Raw genomic sequence first — 14,869 nt, 5'->3', positions numbered from 1 at the left:
GATTCCTCTTCTCCCGCTGTGGGTAACCGGGGGGCGCTGTATGGGAAGTGGTCAGACGAGGAGAGAATTCAAGTGGAACCTACAGGTGGGAGTGCAACATGAGTGAGAGACTGAAAAAGAGAAGGAACAGGTGTGTGTGTGAATGCCAAGAAGAGAGTGGGTGGGGAGGACGGCGGCAGAGAAGAGGGAGGACGGATCACTGAATGTGTCAGTGAATAATTGTCAGACCATCCGCACACTCAAAGATCTTGCTTTGTTCAAACACAACATTCATTTATTGATTGATTTACTTAAATCCTTAGATAAAGCAGCCTTTTGTCAAACACGCAAACGTTTGAATTTTCTGCAATTATCCAGGGAGATCACTATACGGCTATATGGTATACTGTATATACCATATAACAAACTTTAATCAGTTCAGTCATCTAGCTTTAATAAGCAACAGATAGCGCTTTCCCTTTCTCAAAACAATATTTCATGAGTTAAATCAAGGATAAAAAATTATGAGATTTGCTTACCTTATCCAAATTATCTTCTGCTACAGAGTTGCGCTAGATTGAGACAATTGATAGAGATTGTTACTCTAATTCACATTAGACTTAATATGTACTTTCTGTTATCATCTCTCTGATATGATAGTGCTGATGTCTGTGTTCTTTTCCACACAGCACCTACAGAACGCCCTACTCCACTCCCTGCTTACTTACAACAAGTGAGATCAAAACCACTAATTCCACTATTGTTTTCTTTTTTAAATAAAGTATATATTCAGTTATGACACATAACAGATACTACATTTGTATATCATTTTGTCAAATACAAAATAGCCTATAAGTGCTAACCTCCTCAGACCTGAAATGTTCTAAGAGCAGTGTTCCTTTGGAGTCTCATTCAATGTGTCAATGTAACTTTTAAATGCAGTTCTGCTGTCTTTGGTCAGGTCTCCTTGAAAGTGCACAAGGTGGGACATTTTTAACCTGAAACAGAAAACAGCAAAGAAGGACAATGACACTTGACTTACTTGAGAAATAGTGTAATTACATGGCATTTTCACTGTAATACTACATCATAAAACATCATTATGCATAGATTGTTCTGTGTGTGTGTGTGTGTGTGTGTGTGTGTGTGTGTGTGTGTGTGTGTGCGTGCGCGCGCGCGTGCGTGCGTGTGTGTGTGTGTGTGTGTATGTGTTTTTATGAACTGTGATCATTTTCAGTAGACTGTAATTCTAGCTTTTATATGTCTAGTGTTGTAGTCTTGTCTGTTTGTATACTTCAATCATTATTATTAATATTAATAACTTGTTTTGCTGAATAACTCATAATTAGGCTAATTCACTTCTCATGAAAATTCTTTCTTTGTATAAAAGGGTTAAACCTGTGGTTATGATTACATGCTTGAATGTATTGTAAGCACTATCTGTGAACAACGGCTTTGGTAATCTTTTTTATGATTATGCTTTCAAGATAAACCTAATAGTAACCTTTGAGGCACACATACTTCCTTGACTTTGGGATCGTCCTTCACATAACGGATTAGAAACAAAGTATTACAGAACCCGGGTACATAGTTCAGTGAAATTAAATAAACAGCTTGCTAATGTATGCTCAGTCACCAAATTAGGCCTACATGAATGGATACAAATAATGCCATGGGTATTTCAGTATCAGTAGGCCTTTTTTTTTATACCATACCACCAATATTTTCAATAAGTTTCAGTGCACTGCACTCTGAAATGTTGTTTACAGTACATGTGTGTAGGCACAGTATGAGCAGAGCTTGAGCCCTACCTTATTAAGGTATATGTTGTAATGACAACTTGTCTTGACAATCTGATCAGCTGAACACAGATCTGCGATTGAAAATACAAACATATTACTATTGCAATTTAATGCAATAGTATATACAGTAAATACAATACAATACAATACAATACTATACTATACTATACTATACTATACTATACTATACTATACTATACTATACTACTGTATACTTGCGTCAACAGACTTTCCACCTCTATACTATACTATACAATAGTTACTTGGGACATTCCCTTTTATCTGCCTGGCACTGTGGCATCGAGAAGATCCATATATCCAGGTGAGAGGGTAATCAGAGGGTCTAAAATACAGGATTTAGGGGTAATTTCGGGTCTCGGGACACTCATTACGATACTGATCCCCAGTCATAAGAATCTTTCACTTTTCTCTCTGTTACAACTTATATCATTTGTTAAGCTTATGACCAGTAAGACTCCCTAATCGGGAGATAAGCGACCGTAGGTGGCTTATCTCCACAAATAGGGCAAAAATTTGTTTTTCCCAAATCTTCCTGATCCATGTTGATGACATGAGTGTAGACATGCTGTGTAGTGATATTCGTGATTTTAGGGCAAAAACTGTAGGAGCAGTGTCCAAAAATGTGTTTTAAAAATCGGCCTGAAGGTGGCGCTAGAATAGGGCCATGTGAGAAATGAGGGGTGGGGTCTCCGCGTTGCCTTGGCGGACGAATAGGTACCGGCCCCGGCTCTCCCGGACGCTCCTAGCCCGAGTTACGGCATTTTATGTGCGCTGCAGTGGCAGGGGGTCCTCCACTGGGGGCGCCACCACTTTTGCATCCGTTCTGGAGCACCAGGAGTCGGTGGTCCCCGGGAATTCCCCGTGAGCAATTACGATACTGATCCCCAGTCATAAGAATCTTTCACTTTTCTCTCTGTTACAACTTATATCATTTGCATCAAATGCTGCCAATGGGTAACAAAAATGTAAAGCTGGCAGGCCGAAGGTTATCCAGCTATAGCTACTATGCCCTGGATAATTGCTGTCCAAACCTGATTAAAACTACAATCCATACAGTATGTTGTATGTACCGGTATCTCCCTCTCCTGACAGAGAGAGGTACCGTGATTGCATTGATAAATAAAGATGCCGAAAAATCTGTCTTCAAATAACATGTTGTCAACCAGTGTACTACTGACTGGTCATTTTGACACCAGGGTCGAAATGACTCAATGCAAGAGACCACTAGGGAGACGTCATCCAACCACTACAGATTTGTTATGTTACACTAACATACTATACCATACAGAAATATATTTTTATTCATTAAAATACATTCTAACAACAAAGGCCGAGCAGTGGAACAAATCATAAATGGTCTATGTTTCAGTGTCTTGCTCAAGGACACATCAGCATGAAGCCATGTTTTAGATTATGGTTAGTCAACAATTTGATATATTTAGTTACATTTTGATTTGCCACATAATGTCATCTCTCCTGCTGGGTGAGTCAATATAAGTGGCCTTGTCATAACTCCACAAATGACACAAATGGTGATCAAAAAAGTAAATCAAAGAACAAGATTCCTGGGCAGAATCTCCACTTTTGTCAACAAAAGTGCCCTCAGGACTCTTGCTGGGGCCCTCATTCAGTCCCACTTTGACTACGCTTCCACCTCATGGTACTCCAACATTATAAAATAAAACACTAAAGACTAAGCTCCAAACCTCCCAAAACAAACTGATTCGGCTACTTCTTGACCTGGGGCCCATGACCCATGTTTCTCCCACACGTTTTGCTAGCCTAAATTGGCTCAGTGTTGAAGACAGGGTTAAAAAACTAAAAATGGAATTGACTTTTAAAATAGTCAACGCAAATCTGCCCTCCATCCCCTCAGTACCCGCATATCTGACCAAACATCTCCAAAAAGTTAGCGACACCCACAGCCACAACACCAGAGGGAGTGTACACAATGATCTGATAACACAAACCCATAAGACAAATATGGATAAATTCTTCTTCTACAACACTGCCACCCAGGTGTGGAATTCCTTGACTACCTGCCTTAAAACATGTAGCTCATTGGAATCTTTCAAAACTGCCCTGAAAACTCACCTTTCAGGAGGCCAGAGGAGTAGGTAGTTATCACTCCCATAGACAGGCGAGAAGTGAGCACCCCCCCCCCCCTTACTTTACCCCCCTCCCTTGTTTCCCGATCCTGTACATATAGTATTTGTATAACTGCGATATTATTGAATGTTTTCTTTGCTTGCTATTTATTATGTCCATGAATTAAATACTGAGGGCTTTCAACGTAAAAAAGACTGTAAAAGGTCTTATTTGAGATGTTCCTTTTAGGCAGGGTGTTTAACTGTACTTGTACTGTACTACATTTCAATTGTATTGACTATACTTGTACTGTTCTCCATTCTTGTCTAATAAAATAATCAATCAATCAAAAAAATGTATGGACATTGGGGTATACTGTACGCTTCCCAGCACCATAAAAAAGAAGACGCAGTGGCATGTGTGTCATTCAGCTAGAGTTGAGCCCAGCCATGATCTTATTATTAGGGTCATCTTGACGTTTGTGGACTAGCTAATGCTTGCTTGCATGACTTTTCAGCCTGTCCCCATCTCTATCAGGGTGTGTGATCTCTGCAGACTAACGGCGCTACTACATAATGAATCTTAGGAGAACAAAGCAGCTTTCATAGCTCACACATGCAGAGGGCAACACACATACTCTCATTGAGGGAGCTTTCCACTTCCCTACAGGGTAATTCAGCTCACCTAATCCCTCCTGGCATCCGCCTCAGCACTCAGGCGAGCGGGGCCGCTGCACCCTGCAGCTGACCCAACTACCTGACCAAGTACCTTTGACCAGTGGGCTACGGTCCGCTATGTTTCTACAGATATCACCGGCTGAGATACGCTTACAGCAACTGATGTAGGTAATACTAAACCAGCAACCTATGGGCAGGTGAGGACCAGGTTTATGACCTGTGAGATAAAAGGAAGGCTTGAATCACACTTAAGCTCAATTAATATCCAATCCACCATAGACTGTGAAGATACTGTATCTAGAATCATGCATGCTATTACTTCACAATGGGGTTTTTAAGGGACAGTTGTGATAAATATAGTTTTAAAAAGTGCAATCATAAAAAATAAAAACACCTTGCTCAATAAAGACAACAATTGTAATCACAAAGCTCTGATTGCATCACAATGACTGACTGAAGTTACATGACTGAAACATTGCGATTAATATTGTTTTCTTTATTGAAGACAGTGTGCAAGGTTTTTTATTTATTCTTTGATCTCTGTACATGTATTGTATACTCCACCAATGCACCTGGCTGTCACACAGATTTTTTTGAGATGTGCATTGCAATAGACTTTGGATTAGTGCAATCTAAAATAACATTTTAGAAAGACAGAAAGAAAGAAAGAAAGAAAGAAAGAAAGAAAGAAAGAAAGAAAGAAAGAAAGAAAGAAAGAAAGAAAGAAAAATAGCTGTATTGTTCTTTAGAAAGATAAATTCCTTACCTTGTCTGTTACCCCAGGAGAACTCTGCAGGCTTGGTAAATAAATCCACTCTGTTTACTCTGATGAAGGAAACATGATTTTGACAGCGATATATACAAGGCTGGCCTGTGTGACCCTCCTACTCAGTGGAATTAGTCACAAAGTGGCCTTTCTCACTCTGGGCCAGTTTTCACTATAATGTGCTCATTATTTGACACGGGCCACAACAAATCCCATGCTGAATGTCAAAAATGGGCAACTTTTGTGCTTGCTCCACAGACCGGCGCCTAAAACCTCTGCTTAAAACCGGTGGAAACGCAAGCCTGTTTGCAGCCAGTTCCCTGAAAACACCATGGTTCCAAGAATCTACAACGGAAACAATTCTAGAACCAAAGTTCTTTTGGTGGAAAAGTTACCACTCTGCCTGGGCCTGTATTGTCTGATTTACAAACTTGTGTCCAAGGCTCATTACATTTTCAAAGCAGCAGAGGTCACTGTTGATGTGAACTGAGCATTAATGTGTATTCCTCTATTATTGCTTCTAGGAGCATGCAGCTCATGTAACCATTTGGGTTGTTAGCTGACTGTGGTGGGGAGGATATTCTAGTGAGACATAGCTCTTTCTTATGCACTGTCTGACATGCTTCCTACTAATATATAATATATACAGGGCCATCTGTTTCTCCACTACAACATTAACAGTGTCACTGTCCAAAGTCCCTACAATGTAAAGAAATAAAGAATAAATATATTCTGTGGAAAGTGGTTGGAAATAATGTTAACATGATTTGAACATACACGGTACATTTATTTTATTACTGCAGTTGTTGTTTGTATGGGGAATGCGTATATTTATTTATTTTATTTTATATAATATACCATGACTAATGGGATTTTATCTTACAGACACAAAAAGTGTTCCTATAACTTCCAATGGGATAAGTTGTCAGTGTGCTGAATTACCGTGGTCATTTCATTGGTGTCAGAAGTAGTATGATGAGAGCAGGATAGCGATGCAGACCTCAACTGTGGCCGGAATTGGATTGAAGTTGGAAGAGTGGTCTACAGTGGCACCTTTGGGATACAGCAGCATCTTGTGCCTTGCTGTCTCCAGCCTGCATGCAATACTCCTACTCCAGGTGATTAGGTCAGAGCTGCCAAACCAGCAGGAGGCTCCTGGATTTCCACGACAATCTCCTGCTGGACTCCTGGTTTGTTTTCTCTTGGATTTCTCCTGGATTTGGTATCAAACTCCCAGAATTCACCAGAACACAGGAAATCAAATTTTATGTTAAAAATGAAATTTTACCCATCATTTTCCATTGCTTGTAAAGCAAGCCTGATAAAAGTATCAAAAATACAAAATTGAACAGAACACAGGAAAATACATCTAGGCCTACTCCCTAACCCCAACAAAGCTTATGATGACTATATGCCTTAAGTACTTAAGGCAAGATGTGGATCAATACATCCACACATGAGACATCTGTACGACACAAAAAGGCAGAATCCAGTGTTCACATGCCCTGCTGTACCAGGTGGGCTCCCATGGAACTTTGTGGGGGTCGACATCCTGGGCCCTTTCCCTGTTACTGACAATGGGAAATAACCCCTAAAAAATAAGATAAAGAGTTTGAGTGTGGCAAGTGTTCCTTACTGAAGAAGTTGTTGGTGTACTCGAATTCCATGGGTTATAGGTTATGTATGCGTGTGACATCATCGTACCCGGAAGTTATGCGGAACGCCTACTGAGTGGCAAAGTAGGTCAGTATGAGTCATGAGGAGTTCCCCAACAGCGCTTCCAAAGTAGCCTACTCCAATTCTTCATGCTGCTATGTTTTGCCACTCAGTCTAGATGAGAGGCATATGATGCATATTGCATACCTTCTATTCAGTCTGTCTGTCTGTCTGTCTGTCTGTCTGTCTGTCTGTCTGTCTGTCTGTTGTATGTATGGCGTGTCACTCTACCAGTCTACCAGTCTGTCATGCTATTCCTCACCCTACTGGAATGGATGTCTGCGAAGACAGAAATAGACCAGTTACAATCTCACACCTGTGCCAGTAGACTGCCAGCCCATGCAGCTTGTTCCTATCTGCCAAATTCACATTTCACAATTCACTAGCAGCAGAGGGCAGCCGTTCTAAACGTTTACTTGATTGGTTTACAAATTAACACATATTAATGCTGCACAGCTGAATTTATTGTCAGTCACTGTCAGACTGAATAGGCCTCGCCTAGGGCCCTAGGCCTATTCAAGCCTTGGTTGTAAGAAAAACACTGACCAAATGTTTCACAAATTCACAGCCAGGTGGGTTATATAATGTTGTGAACTTGTGACCTCACCTCAGTAAATAAATGTGGGGTAGTGACTGGTGAGTGAGTAGCCCTGAAACATGACGGTCGTATCTCACAAGCGTCATGGATCAACCTCAACCTGGTGTGGAGCAGTTTAGCCAATTTACTACGTACGTCTACACAACCATTCAGATTTCAAAAATAAAATACTTTTTGAAGGCTGACAGATGTCATAATAGGGTACGCTTAAGCAGAATTACCCATATCATCCGTAGGCTATTGTTTAATAAAAAGTATTTCAATCCGATCGGTCGCCATTTTCAAAAAGAAGTTGTATTGTATTGTATCAGCGTGCAGTACACCTCCCAACCAATGGGGTCGCGTGGTGAAAAATGCAAGAAAATGGCAGCCAATCGGATAAAAAAAAGTGTTATTAAACAATACGGAATATAAGGGTAATTCTGCTTGAGCTTAACATATAACATCCGCGAACCTTCAGTAATCACTTTATTTTTTAAATCTGAACGTTTGTGTAGACGCACGTGGCAAATTGGCTAAAACGCTCCGCACCAGGTTCATAGCCATAAATTATAACTTCCAGTAGAGGATGCTAATATGCGGAGGTTACGTCTAGACGTAACCTCCGCATATTAGCACCCTCTACTGGAAGTTATAATTTATGGCTACCAGGTTCAGGTCGATCCATCATGTTTCAGCCGGGCTAGGGTAGTGAGCTGATCGGCGAAGTTTTACAGATGTGCGCAGGAGCAGCAGAAATGTTGCGGCGTCGTGAAAAACATAAAAAGGAACCGAGAAATCCATACGCGTGGTCTACTCTAGCTACTGTGTGGGCACTGGGCACGTTCCAGTAAAGTTATGTCCGTCCGGATGGATGCATCATAGGGATAAATATACTCTATACAAGTTACAACATAGGGATCGTTCTCGTTCAACACACTTTCAATTCCCGTAATGCCGTGCCGTTATTGGACACGCTGCTTTAAGAGAGCGCTGTCTCTGCGTCACGTCAGAGGAGTGAGAGAGGACGACACACCGGGACAGCTGCTGCTGCTGCACAGGGACTTGAACCGGCTGATGCGTCTGCGTTGCGTTGGAGAGGAGCACAGTCAGCACAGAGAGAGACGCAGTGTGTCACGATTGTCAAATACTCCATTGACCATTCCATTCCGTTGCAAAAGCCAGGTAAGCTCGATTTCGTTGTCTAGCTTCACTTTTAAATCGTTTAGTTATTAGCCTATTTATAGAATGAATGAAATCCCCGTTGAAATCTGATGATGTAGATTTGATTGATTCTTTGAAAGAGTTTTAATAATAGGCTATAAAGTAATAATAGTCATTTTCGCAGATTTCGCTTTAAACTCCCTATATGGCTGTGAGGATTGTTATTTAATTTACACATGTGAACATGTTGAGTAAAAGTAGGCCTTTAGAATGTGTGATGTCTAATATGCATGTTGCATATAATGTTTAAGAAAAAATAACGGTGACTGTCTATAAAGTTGGGCTAAAGCTAGCCTACTTCTATTATGTAATTGGGGGTGCATGCAGATAGCCTATGGGTGTGGTCCTAGAGAGAACCCCCCCCCCCCCACTAATGACATTATCTATCATTAAAGTAGCTATACATTTGCTGGCTATTTTGGGAGAGCTTCACTCTTATCTTGAATAAACTATGTATCTCTTAAAGAAATTAAATGTCTCTAATTCCCTCATTTGATATAGGCTAGTGTGGAAAACTTGAGTGTTACTGTGAAAAGTGAAAGTATGCTATCCTTCATTTTCTCTTACATGGTTTTTATTAATCATCAATAACATTTTGTAATAATAATTCAGCTTTAAAGCTTTGTTTTGTCTGTAAAATTTGCGATAGCCTAGTTCAAATCATTATTAGTTTTGCCTCATAGGCCTATAGGCTATATCTGAAGGGGTAAGAAGGGAGAAGTGAGTTCACAAATATGCTCATGGAAAACATAAATGGCTTGACCAGGCCTAAAGCCAAATCTGTCCACCAAAGGCCTTTTTTTGGGCAAATGCGAGGTAAATGGTTTCCTTGTCCCTGCATATATAGCTCTGTGCTCTCCTCCTCAACGCCTAAATCCATAAGAAGCAATGACCACTTACACGACAGTGATAATTTAAATTATGTGTATAATGTATTCTTAGGTGAACATGTTCATTTATTGAATTTAAACAGTTTTAACATAATTCAAACACAATGGTATCACTGTCATCTTCTACTTTCTCTCCAGAACAAATTACCAGAACAACAGGCCGGGGAATGGGATGCTTTAAACTTTAGGTTAACACTTTTAATCTTGCTTTCTCATTCTCATAGGTTTTAAACGACTGATTCCTGCTTGGTGTTGATAGAGAAGACCATATAGACTGTAGGAATGGTAAGTGAAGCCTCCCTCATTTCACACTGTGTCACATACTGTAGATTATACACTAAGTGACATTATTTTCTGTGAATGAGATGCAGACAGCAGCACTGAGGTCAATTGAATGCTAGTTATTATTGGCTACAGCATGAACCTTGGAGCCATGTGTTTCCGGTCATTGCTGCTACCTGTGTACACTGTACAGTGTATGTGACTGAAAGACTCACAGGACAGGATCAGTCCACAATGACTCTGCAGAATATCTACTGAAAACTTGTGGCAGACATCCAGGTTAAACTGCAACGTTGTCTTTTTCCAATAATTCAGCTCTCGTCTGAAGCAAAATAGAAGCTCCACAGAGGCTTCATGACAAAGAAGAAATAGTAAACTCTTAGATAGTGTTACAGAGGCAGAAATCATTGTTATCAACATTAACAAATACATTTTATTCAAAATTAGGTGTATGATTATGTAACAGGACACAAAACGGAATCAGTCTGAAATGCCATTTGAAAGGTCTGTTTACTAAAAGGCTTGTTGCTAGGGGCTTGTATTTGTGGCCCTGTTGCTATGGGGGTGAAGCTGTCCAGCTGTCACGAGGGTAGTGTCCGAGTATCTGAGCATGTGCAGGACCTGGGACCCCCTTGGCTTGGTGTAGACAGGCCACGTTGGCTGACGGCCCCAATGCAGCAGGAATGTCTAATGGCGCTTTTCCAAGGCATGGAAGCTCGACTCCACTCGATTTGAATCCTTGAATCCATAGCTTAATTTCCCTGAGACAGCAGCTGCAGTTACAGCTTTTAATGTGTGGGCTGGGTTCTCTCAGTCAACCTCAATGAATGAGTCTGTAACTGAATTGAGTCATAATAATAGTATGCATCCTGAACTTGTAATCAGCTGGGCATAATCATGAGTATTTGCCTACTGTGGTGGTGCTGCTACTGTATATGACAACTGAATTTCCCCACGGGGATCAATAAAGGTCTGTCTGAAGCAGCATGTTTTGACCCCTGAAAAGTGACCTGTGTAACATGACTCCCGGCTACATGCACCCCCACCCCAGGAGATTAACACACACTCGCACGCACGCACGCACGGACGCACGCATACACAATATATATATTGACAACAGACTGTTAAGTTAGCCTATATAACAATACTGTACAGTACCAGCATTCCTCTCCTACATGCGAAGTCCAGTTTGAAATTCCTTTGACTTAATAGTAGATACACGCATCCTTTGACTGTAACCACACACATCCTATTTTTAGGTGCTGGGCTGACATAATAAATATGACAGACCAAGATCACAAATATATAATGCTGCACACACACCAACCTCTAATAGATAAAAGTCAATGTTTTGATTCTGTTACAGTATGATCTTATAGAGCTAATCATTCAGAATCTGAGATTTACTATATATCTTGTATTGCAGTGCATGGGCCCCTTGGAACTTTTTATTTGTGTGTTTTTGCAGGGTTTCCGAGGCTCAATAACAGCCGCTGAAGATTTCGATCCCAGCGCTGATGCTGAGAATCTTTACAATGCCATGAAAGGCTTTGGTGAGTGTCTCATTGCTCTGTGATGGGTTGGCCAATGATAGGACATTTTTGATATTCACTAGTTAACATCATATCGTTTTAATCGATTTTTCATATATATAAATATATATATATATATATTGCCATGTTAATATGGACTGTGTGACACTGGTTCTTCCATGACACAACCTTGGGGCTGGCTAGTGGAAATATACAGCCAATACACTGTTTTGACTTTGACAGGTTACTGCGACTGTGGGTACCATGACTACGATCATGTTTGGGTTATAAGACCTGTTGTTTCTGTCTTGTCACAGTCTTGAGAACCAATCAAAGGGGTACACGGTCATATACTGTATTTATATATATGTAAAACCACCATTTTGGTTAGAGGAAAACTTAGAGGACCCACTAGGGGAGTCCTGTATACTGTATGTCTGCCTGCATACACTCTGATTTCTCTCATGTCTTATTTCTTTGAATTAAGGGAATAAGAGTCTTTGAATTTTTCTATTAGCCAAAGACACAAAAACATGTATCTTTTATTCTTAATCTATGTGCTTGTCAATGTGGCTACTGCTGATAATTTTTCCTTGCCATCATTACCTTCAGGCAGCGACAAAGAGACTATCTTGGATCTGATCACTTCCAGGAGCAATGCACAGAGGCAGGAGATTATTGCAGCTTACAAATCCAGCTTTGGACAGGTAAATAAATGCATCACTACTTCATATTACTTTACATCACATGCCCAGCCTTTCTTTGCCTTGGGGATAAATTATATCAGCCATAGGGCCGATCGGGCAGTAGCCAACCAATCAGTGCAAGCTAAAGTGTCTTTGTGACTAAATAAGGCTATGGTTCTCTCTCCTTGCTGGTCTGCAGGCACACACTCAAACCCCTAAAACTTAAACAGAGTATAGCATGCCTGGTCTTTCCTAGAGTACATTTGCACGTCTCCCTGCTTCTGTGTTCCGTTAGGGTTAGTACAAAATACTGGTGATGACCTACGGTACACAGCAATCAAGGGCATGCCCTGAAGGTAAGGGGGTGCCCATTACCTTCAGGGCATGATCCAACCCCATACCGCTCACCACACACTTAAATCAGCTAAAACAGGAAGTGTGTATTTGGTCCCTTCCTTAAAACACCATTGCCAGTGCTCTAAGCATCCAAGACTTTTCTCCCTCCTGGCTCCCAAGCTGTGGAACAACCTCCCCTTCTCACTTTGGAGGACTGCAGACTCACTCCCCATTTTCCGCTGTAGTAAAAAAAATCACCTATTCAGAATATAATGAATGATATAGTGAATGGGTGAATGTAATGCACAATGAATGTAAAGCGCTTTGGAATGAAGTGCTATATAAATGCACCATTTATAGTTGCCAGTATTTTCGGACATGTGTTGGTAACTTGTTCACATTTTAAATATGTTAGCATGTTTTCTTTTGACAGGTGCCAGGTTTGATGTTTACCAGGTATCCTAATTTGTAGCACTGAATGTTTTCTTTTCATTCTATTTATGTGATTCTGCTCTTGCACTTTGTAAGTCGCTCTCGATAATAGCATAGATCTGCTAAATGTCTACACTGTAAACAGTATGGGTATGTGACTGATAAACACATTATCACCCGGGGGAATTCGTTATTTCCCTCGGCTGGATAACCTTGGCCGATAAAAAATGTATACTTGCTACAGTACACAATTATTGTATGACATGATCAGCTTGCGAGGGTACAGTAGCTCTCAAGGGCACAGATGTAACCATGTATGTCACTGTCCAGGACCTGATTGATGACCTGAAATATGAGCTGACGGGCAAGTTTGAACGTCTCATCGTTAGTCTGATGAGACCCCAAGCATATCACGATGCAAAGGAAATACATGATGCCATCAAGGTATTATTATTTATTGTATCATATCGTCACTGTCGGGCAGAAACCTTGTTTCAAAAAAAAAAAAAGTTTCAAATTTGTATGTCGCACAAAACTGGTGAAAATAGCTGATCTACAAGCACACACTGCCTCGCATCGTGAGACGTTGTGTGCTTGTAGATTGCCTATTTTCACTAGTTTAAATCCTTTTTAAAAGGATAAATACAAAACGAACAGTTTTGGACATACAAGATTTCCACCCGACAACAACAATATTTATTTTCTCATTTCTCACTTGCGTAATATGAAGCAGAAGCCTATATTACATTCATATTATGTTTCATATATTTCCAGGGAGCAGGAACCAACGAGAGATGTCTGATTGAAGTCCTGGCATCCAGAAACAACCAGCAGATTCATGACATGGTAGCAGCTTACAGGGATGGTGAGACATTGTTTTTATTGATTTGATCTTATGTATATCAATTAGATAAAAGGTCAGCAAACATTTACTTTATTTAAGAACTGTTGGTATTTTTTAATTCCTACTGATATTATAGTGATTATAGTTGTTTCTGGGTGTCATATAGGTGAATTAGAAGTTGCTTAAAGCTACAATCCATCATTTTTATGTCCTACCCGAGATTCAAACATGGGTCTCCTGTGTGGAAGACCAAACATCTACAACTCCTATAGCACGAAATCCCTGCTTGGCCAGGGGGGATATTGCACTTGAGCTTCAGCCTTCAGGCAGTAACCAGGAAGTGTCTTCCCAACACCAGGGTCTACCATTGAAGTGGCCTTGATCATGTTTGGGAAAACTGTAATATTTTAAAAATGTTCGAATAGATTTCAGAAATACATAATATAGCTGATCTACAAGCACACAAGGTGTCACCATGCAACTAATAGTACAAGATGGTGGTTGTACTACTGTAACTAGTGGGCAGCTCCCAGGTCTGAATGTGTGTAATTTGGTGTTGCTGCATTCGTGCTCAGCGACTCTGCCCAGGATAAATTAAGAACTAACAGTGCTGTGTTTGTCTCCAGCCTATGGAAGCAACATGGAGGAGGACGTGGTTGCAGACACGTCAGGACACTTTAAGAAGATGCTGGTTGTTCTGCTTCAGGTCTGTTCACCTATAAGACAACTGTGGACTTGCTCTCATAATGCATGCAGTCATTGACTTGGATTTTGTGTGTCACTTGGTTGGTGACTGACTGTTTGCATTTGTGATTCCAGGGGACCAGAGACGAATCGGGAGTGGTGGATGCAGACTTGGTGGAGCAGGATGCACAGGTTAGCATCCAATATGAAAACAGACGCAGTAGGACATGCGTTATGTTAGAGGTGGCTGTAGCTTAGTGGGTTAACCAGAATGTCATCAGTTATCCTCCTGGACCATCTAGCGCATCATTGTTGTCGGGTGGAAACCTTGTA

At 40.7% G+C, this 14,869-nt stretch overlaps 1 protein-coding gene across 2 annotated transcripts in view; it reads left to right on the top strand.

Moving 5' to 3' along the window:
* Positions 1–8,690: 8,690 nt before the first annotated feature.
* Positions 8,691–14,869, top strand: part of anxa6 (annexin A6) — a 17,319-nt gene continuing 11,140 nt past the window's right edge. For both annotated transcript variants that reach the window (XM_080746010.1, XM_080746009.1), the window contains exons 1-8: positions 8,691–8,811; positions 9,965–10,025; positions 11,491–11,575; positions 12,167–12,261; positions 13,339–13,452; positions 13,783–13,873; positions 14,479–14,558; positions 14,672–14,728. In XM_080746010.1, coding sequence (XP_080602136.1) covers positions 10,023–10,025; positions 11,491–11,575; positions 12,167–12,261; positions 13,339–13,452; positions 13,783–13,873; positions 14,479–14,558; positions 14,672–14,728 — 525 coding nt within the window. In that variant the 5' untranslated portion in view covers positions 8,691–8,811; positions 9,965–10,022. The remainder of the gene's footprint in view (positions 8,812–9,964; positions 10,026–11,490; positions 11,576–12,166; positions 12,262–13,338; positions 13,453–13,782; positions 13,874–14,478; positions 14,559–14,671; positions 14,729–14,869) is intronic.

This window comes from Nannobrachium achirus (genome assembly GCF_963921795.1).
Source record: "Nannobrachium achirus genome assembly, chromosome: 17".
NCBI classification, from domain to species: Eukaryota; Metazoa; Chordata; class Actinopteri; order Myctophiformes; family Myctophidae; genus Nannobrachium; species Nannobrachium achirus.
Note: the sequence above shows the minus strand (reverse complement) of the source record. Positions and strands in the feature narration are given on the sequence as shown.